The sequence below is a fragment of the Sturnira hondurensis genome, unplaced genomic scaffold (assembly GCF_014824575.4).
Source record: "Sturnira hondurensis isolate 20B ecotype Veracruz unplaced genomic scaffold, ASM1482457v3 Scaffold0001304, whole genome shotgun sequence".
NCBI classification, from domain to species: domain Eukaryota; kingdom Metazoa; phylum Chordata; class Mammalia; order Chiroptera; family Phyllostomidae; genus Sturnira; species Sturnira hondurensis.
Window position 1 is genome coordinate 8,165,392 of NW_028073935.1, and position 8,319 is coordinate 8,173,710.

Here is an 8,319-nt window from a genome sequence, read left to right on the forward strand (position 1 = left end):
ACTTAATACAAAACCAAAAAGTAGTAAGGGATTGCTAACAGAAAGTTCAGGATGGAAGGGGATGGGATCAAGGAGAGACACTGGATCACAAAGCGGTTCAAGGGCCTTAAAAGGAAACTGTTATACCCATTGTATCATTATTCTTTTTTTAGAGATTTAATTTATTTATTCTTAGAGAGGGGAAGGAAGGGAAAAAGAGAGGGAAACACTGATTGGTTGTCTCACATGTGGTTCAACTGGGGACTGGCCTGCAACCCAGGCATGTGCCTTGACCAGAAATTGAACTGATGACCTTTCAGTTTGCAAGCTGGCACTCAATCCACTGAGCCACACCAGCCAGGGCATTGTTCTTTATATTTCACATATGTTTTAAATTTTGTGTCAATTTAATATTCACTATTTTTAAAAAGAAAAAGTGTCCTTGATGAAACTGCACAAATCATGAATGTTATTTAATCATGACCCTTGGACTTCATTTTTGTTACCCGTGATGAAAAAGAGGTATGCATAAAGCATTTCTGCTGCATACCAAAGAAAGCCAGTTGTTTTGAGGAAAAGCATGTGTGTGTGCTTCAATGACAAGATGAATTAGAGGCTTTTTTTTTCATGACACCATTTTTACTGGAAACAAAAACAGATACACAAACCATACACACCCTGGTTTTTAGACTTGTACAATATTTGGCAAACATTTCTTGAAACTGAACAAAATTAACCTGTCACTTTGAGGAAAACAGTTGGTAATAGCTGCCAAAAATAAAAATCAAGCTTTTAACGGAAAATTAGAATGCTGGAAAACTAGTACCCACCACCCTGAGTTTGACAGTTTCTCAATACTTAGGGGAAATCAGTGGTGATATTAACAAATGTGATTTAGTGACATTGTTTAATGAAATGTGTCAGCATTTGGAAGAGCTGCCTTAACTCAATGAGTCAATACTTTCCAAATGACAAACAAAAGAAGTTAAAATGGGTTAAAAAGCCCATTCAAACTGCAGGATAGACCAATGAATTTTAATGTAACATATGGGAAAGTTCATTGGTAAGGCTTCAGATTCCACATCCCAACTAATCTTTAGGAAACTACCACCTCTCTCGTTTGGGTCTAGTAAAAAAAGGTATTGCTCCTTTTCCCAACTACTTATCAGTCAGTGTAAGACCAGATTTTCTTCATATAGTTCAATCAAAATATATCACAATAAACTGAAGACATAGGAGATGGGAAAATCCAGTTGTCTGCTACTATGTCAGACATTTAAGAGTTGCAAAATGTACAGGAATGCCACCCTCCCCACAAATATTTTTGTTTTAAAAGTACTATTTTCATATAAACGTGTTATATATGTTAACATTATGTGAAGTTGTTTTTTAAATAATTAAAATATTTTAAAATGTCTCCACTTTCATTTCTAATACATTAAAGACCTACAGACATAACCATTCTAAGTAAAACTTCTTATTTTTAAAATGGGTGCTAAGACTGCTGGTCTAGATTACAGTACAACCGCTAGACTATAAATTTTTCAACAAATATTTGTTGTTGAGTACTTTGCTAAGCACTGAGACAGTATTCGCCCTCAAGCGCTCATAATATATCGGACACACTCACTATTAAAATATCTCGTAGGGTTGAACCGCAAGCAGGCCCTGTGCCGTAGGGCGCGCCGGGGAGGGCGGAATAGCGGCTCGGAGGGAGGCTGGGCCCGGACACTCCCGCGAGGGACGGGACGCGGCCAAGCCGCAAGGGACTCGGGGACAAAGGCCGATGCCCAGGCAGCCAGAAACCCCGGCAGCGGCCCGCCGCCGATCTGTCGGGTGCTCTGCGCCGGGCGGCCGAGACAGACACAGGGGAACGGCCCTTACCTGTTGGTCATTCCTGCCGCCACGCCCAGCATCTCTCCGCAAAGGGCCGCAGTCCTCTCAGCACCTCGGGTCCCCCCGCCGCTCCAACCTCGCCTTCTTTCCTCGCCGGTGGGGCAGAGCGTGGGGAGGGGCGCGGGCCTACAGCAGGAAGGAGAGGCGGACCAAGGGCCGGAAGGCCACCGCCTTCGCCCTTGCCTCCGCCTCCGGTCAGGAGCCGGTAAATAGCTGTGCCCGCCACGCGGGGGCGCGCTGCGCAGGACAAGGAGAAGTGTCGGAGTGCGGCAAGGCAAGCAGCGCGAAGCGGAGAGACCTCGCCAGCCTGGCGAGGCACGCTAGAGGTGAGCCCTCATCGGACCGTGGCCGGAGGTTCCTAGGACTGGCCTCTGTCCAAGCTCTTGCGTGAGGGCGTCGCACACCGGAAGCGGAAAGAGCTGGCCGAGTTCTCATTCCCCAGGACATCCCTATTTCTGTTGTGTTGAACCGCCGAGGCTTTTTGTTGAACCTTGGCCCAGGCCTTGGGTGCAAGCTGTGATGGTCTGCGAAGTTCACCCTGTGCTGTTCAGGGATGCTGAGGAGACTCCATAAGAAGGTGGTGACCTCATTTGGATTGGCCACCACTGCATCCCTGTCTGTGCAGAAAGCCTGGCACATTCTGGGCGGCTCACTAGGACTTTCACTGTGCTTATGAATTGTGAATTAGGAAATCTAATCTTTCTTTGAGACACTCCAGTCTTCTTTGTGTATTGTTTTCTTTCCTCCTTTCCCTCACTTTCTTTCACCCATTTCCTCTACCGAAACCTGAAATCTGCAAAGCATCTAGTTTTAAAGCAGGGATGTCAAACTCACTTTCACCACATAGGGAGCACATCAGCCTGGCAGTTGCCTTCAAAGGGCTGAATGTACTTTTAGGACTGTATAAATGTAACTACTCCTTAACAGTTAAGCAAGAGCTCGGCACTGCCAGTGAGTAGAAATAAGGTGCAGGGCCAGATAAAACAAGGTGGAGGGCTGGATTTGGCCCCCCGGCCTTGTGTTTCTGTTGGGAACAAGGAAATTTAGAACTAGTAGTGTGCTGAGGCCAGGGGGAACTAGAAAAGAACACTGAACAGGATGGAGTTGAGCAACCATCCGGCATAGTGCAAATGTTCTCCCTTGGGCAAACTAGGTCGATTATAATCTATATAAGGACTTATTTTATAATTTTCCATTCAGACCCCACCCTGTTCCCGCGCGCGGGCTCTGTAAGCAAACAGCTAACTGCCACGTCTGCTTCTATGTAATGCTTGCTTGCTCGCCCCTATATAAGGACTTAGCTGTAAGCGCTAGGCGAGACTCTCGTTTGCAGCCCTTGTGGGTATTATGTCCTCCGACATCTTGAGAGTTCGCCCCTGCGCAGGTTAAACTTGGCCAATAAAGTAAGATCATAAACCCTGAAAGTCTCCGACATTTGTTCTCTCGGGTGGTGGATGCAACATGTCCACCTTTGTAATATATGTTATATACTCTAGGCATAAAAGATCTCTTCTATGATACCTGATTTTGATTTTGTAACTATACCTAATTTCTAATCACAGAATGAAAACTCTTGTCTGCTACTAGTCTAGGTATGTGATGGGAAAACACTGGATGCCTTTGACATCTTTATATCAAAATAAATTATAAAAAGAGCAAACATTTACATGTGAAAAAAAGGACAAAATATTAGAACAAAAAACATGGGAGAAAAATCAAGAACAAACTAAGGTTCGAGCAAAGAGAAACTTTCCAAACAAGATATGAATGCCTGAAGTCATAAAATTTGAAATCAATAAATGTGATGACCAAAAAATATCTAATTTCCTTATGACAAAAACAATTAATAACAAAAATCTAACAACTCAGAAAAAAGACAAGGTCGGTACACAGGTTTCCACAGGGATTGGGTGGAAGGGAGTTAATGTAAGAAATATCCAAACCTGAAAGAATTTTTGCAAGTTTATTTGAGCCAACTGACAAAAATTGCCAGGAAACAAAATCTCAAGGGTTTGAGAAAATGCTCCGGAAAATGACAGTTTTACCACTTATTTACACATCAGAATGAAAGGGGGGGTGGAAGAAAGCAAAGGGAGGAGGGGACTCTCTAGGACTTGATTAAAAAGTGAAATGATAGACACATACTTCTAGAGAGGTGAGTATAGGATAGTTAACATAATAGTAACAATGAGGGGATTTGTAGTCTCTGCTCTGGTGGTGGTTGTGCTTTCAGGGTTCAGGAAAAAAAGAAATGAGGTTGATATTCTAAAGGTGTGTTATCTTACATGCAAAAAGACAACAGGCTTGTTTAAAATGAAGATTGACCTTTGTTAGGGAAAATGCTGGCTTAAGACATGACTACCTGCCTTGAACTTATTTAAGTCAGGAAGTTTTTATTTTTGACTATCCTATGTGATTACTTTAGGTCTCTGAGTTTATAAGGCTGCCATGCAGGCCAACCCTGAGCTTCTCAGGTTTAGTGTATGGCCCCTTTTTTGTCCACCAAAAGAAATACAAATAATTTGTGAAAGTACAAGAAAGTATCCAATCAAAATTTGAAATACCATTTTTCACATACAAAGATTAACAGTTAAGCAATATACTGTTTTGATGAGGATACAGGGAAATAAGTGCTTGGATTTACTGTTGATGGGAGAATAAAATCACGTTATTTTTATAAAGGACAAGTGGGCAACATCATAATGTGTAATTCAGCTCCACATTAATCCAGGAAATACACATTTTGTAATTTATCTTACAGATGTATTCTTATTGATACACAAACAGCATGCATAAGTTTTAAAGCTACCTAGGGAACTATTTATAAACTAAATAATGTAATTGTTCCTGTTGGTATTTAGCTAGATATTGAGAAAGGAAAGCAAAAGGGATTTAAATATTGAACTTAATAAATTGGAAAGCATAGCCTGTTTGCTAGCGAGGAAGCTACAGCTTCACAGCCGAGGAAATTCCAACATTTCTTTGCCAAAAGGAATTAACACTCCTAATTTTCTACCTCAGGTACCAGATTGCCATGTGGGAAGTGGGGGGCAGGCAGGCATATGCAATAGAAGTCTAAATGGTTCAGCTGGGGGCCGGGTGGTGCTTGACCAAAGAGGCCTGTTAGTCTAGCTTGTGGAGAGAAGGGATTGATTGGGAGGTGGGCCCATCTGAAGCTCACCAAAGCTTGGGAAGTTCATTGGTCATTTTGAAAAGGCACCTGACCCATCCCAAATCCAAGCTAATATAACTCCAGGGGAATAAAGAAGCTCGTTCTAGTTCTCTCTCTCCGCCCCCCCCCGCCCCCGACTTGATGATACACTTGCCTGTTCTTCATGTGCTCTCTTACCTGGGAACACATACTATGTGGGTCTAGTAGCTAGACCCACAGCAGATGGTGTGGACTCCAAAAGGACTAAGTTCTCTGGCAACCTTGTGGACTGATGGACTCTACCATCAGAGCAACCTGGATAGGGATTGAGACCACTTAGCAGTCACCTGCAGGTTCCAAAGGGCTGTACTTTAATATGAAGCAAAAACTCTGGACATTGCCTTTCATCTTGGCTTTGCTGAGGACATGGTTGGACTTTTTCCAAGGTGAGACAGAGGAGATGGGACATTGAAAACCCAGGGGGCATCTTCTATCTCCACTCAAATAAACTATGCCATACCACAGTCTTCCATGCAGTCCTTGAAATGCTTTTCTCATGATCCTGTGGAAGGACCTAATTTCTACCCACAACATAATGACTTGGATTTTCTTTAAAGTAAAATGTTGGGGTGGGGGACTGGGTAGGAGTATTGTACCTGAAACACAGCTTTGGCTGTCTGCCACAATGAAACCAAACTCATGAAACAGCTGCTAATGCAAAAAAAAAAAAGAGGTTTATTCAGCTGTCTTAACCCAGGAGAATGGTGGACTTCTGTCTCAAACCCCTTCCCTCCATCCTGCTCAAGACCCCAGTTCTTATAGGGATAAGGAGGGTAGAGCTTTATTTCTATTCAATTATCTTTCTAGCTTTTGTCACACTGGGGTCCTGTCCATTCACCTCTCATTTCCCTGGGCTTAGTGTAAGAATACACCCTCCTGTAGCATCATGACCAATGGGGAAAACTCCCTGGTGCTCCAACTGACCACCTGTGGTAACAGTACCAGTGAAACAAAATTGGCCATACTTGATAACTGCTGAAGCTGACTTACAGGTAAATGAAGTTTTTATATTACTTTGTCTACTTTCGTGCATATTGAAATTCCATAATTAAATTGTTTTTTAAATGTAAAAAAGAAGAATGAACAGGAGGGTCATTGTAATTTTGTTTTTAAAAGCAACTGCAAAAATTTATTTAACCACGCCTTAATTAAGTAAATTATGGTATCTACATATAATACCATATGACTATTAAACGATAAAACTAGCCAGAAACCATATGAAAAGATGCTTGCATCACTCAGTAATCATCAAGAAACTGTAAATCAAAACCACAATAAGATACCACCTCACATCCATTAGAATGGCTGCTATTAACAAGTTCTGGCAGAGATGTGGGGAAACTGGAACACTAGTGCACTATTAGTGTGAATGTAAAATGGTGCAGCCACTGTGGAGAAAAATATGGCAGTTCCTCAAAAGATTAAAAACTAAATTATCATATGATTCAGCTGAGAGATTTCCCAGCAATTTCTGAGACTCCAAAAGAATTGGGAGCAGGATCTTGAAGAGATATTCGCACAACTATCTTTATAGTATTATTATTTACAATAGCCAAAAGTGGAGACAACCCAAATGCCCATTGAAGGATGAACGAAGAAATACAATCTGATACAGGTATCTATCTCCACTTTTCAAAAGTTTGTGTTAGGCCACTTTACTTTTATGAAAGACCTACATTAGTACCTGTTTTCACCAAAAGAAATCTGAAGATGGTTTCTGTTTTTGCAAAAAAGGTAAAAAGTGTTCAGCAACATAGAGTTCAGCTTTTGTTTTGTAGCAAGCTTTATTGTTTTAATTTTTTTTAATTTATATAATTTTTATTTAATTCTTGTTCAAGTACAGGTTTCTGTCTTATATTCCCAACCCTGCCCGCCCCCGCCCCAATATTGTTTTAATTTTTAAATGTACTTACTTTTTATTATTTTTCAGGTACAGTCATCTCTGTTTTACCCTCACCCCCACCCAACCAATCCCCACTTCTCACCCTCAATCCTACCCCCTTTGGGCTTTTACCCACGTTCCTTGGGGCCTTTATACATGTTCCTTGAAGACTCTTTCCATTCTTTGGCTTGTTATCCCCCTCGCCTCTCCCCTCTGATTACCATCAGTCTGTTCTTTATTCCAGTGTCTCTGTTTATATTTTGCTTCCTTGTTTTGTTGACCAGGTTCCACTTATAGGTAAGATCATATGGTATTTATAGAGGTAGCATTCACTCTGAGCAGTGAGAATGGGCCTGACAAGCTCTTCCTCAGGAACTACACTCTACATCTCAGGATCCAGCCCCATAGCTTCGAACTGTTATCTGTGAGCATCAGTGTTTTATCTCCATTTATTTTGTAGATCCATTAGCAAGATGTGTCATAAGGTATCAGAAAAGCATATAAGGGTATTATGCTTAGTGTAAAATTGGATGTAATTAGTGTATTTGTATGATTTGGCAGGTTTTTGGGGGGGACTAGGTATACTAAAAAATTTTATCCATATAAATTAATGGTAACTTTTTCTTCACTTTATCATAAGAGGGTGGAGCAAGGGGGCCCCCCAAAGAGGGATTTGTAATGGGGTCCACAACTCAGGGGATCCAGGAAATATTAAAAATATGGGATATCCTAACCCCCACAAGTCTGAACTGAGGGATGGGATGCAGGGAACAGGGCAATTGAGAGTTGTTTTGCATAGCAACTTTTGTAAATAACCTCTAGAATGGTCATTTAACATATCTATAAGTTTTAACTGGTTTCACGGATATGTTGAAAAGCTGTGGCTGTGCTTTGAGTGGGATATAGGAGTGACTTCCACCCAGGATGTAACTGAGAGGCAACTCCCCCTGGTTAGAGAGCCCGCGTAAGAGCTTGGAGATGATTGGCTACACTGGGCCATGCCTGCCCAGATTTACTATGGCAGCCCAGAAAAGCTGGAAAAATACAGGAATGCTGGCAGGTGTATCTAATTGTAGGAGGGTTCACAAATGGGGCTGCAGAGGAAGACTGGCACTGGGATTTAAACCCAGGCACATCAGCCATGGCAAGAAGAACAACATGGCTTTGTGCCTCACTTTGCCACACAGCTTAGGAAGCTGGAAAGCAAGTTGTAGCCGTGATACATGCAGAGCTCTCTCTTAGCAGTTTGGAAGAATGCAGGAGAAATGCTGCAGGAAGGAAAAGGGTGAAAGGACTCTTGGTGGTGGGCCATGAGAAGGTGCCATGTGCTTTTGGATCAAGAACTGGAAAT

General features: G+C 42.0%; 1 protein-coding gene across 2 annotated transcripts in view; it reads right to left on the minus strand.

Moving 5' to 3' along the window:
• The window catches only part of LIMS1 (LIM zinc finger domain containing 1), a 185,218-nt gene extending 182,974 nt beyond the window's left edge, over positions 1-2,244 (minus strand). The window contains exon 1 of one of the 2 annotated variants that reach the window (XM_037070655.1): positions 1,864-2,244. Coding sequence is in view for 1 of the 2 variants with exons in the window: in XM_037070647.1 (XP_036926542.1) it covers positions 1,864-1,895 (32 nt within the window). In the remaining variant the exon portion in view is untranslated. The remainder of the gene's footprint in view (positions 1-1,863) is intronic. The other variant, XM_037070647.1, reaches the window with a different exon arrangement.
• Between the last annotated feature and the right edge of the window lie 6,075 nt (positions 2,245-8,319).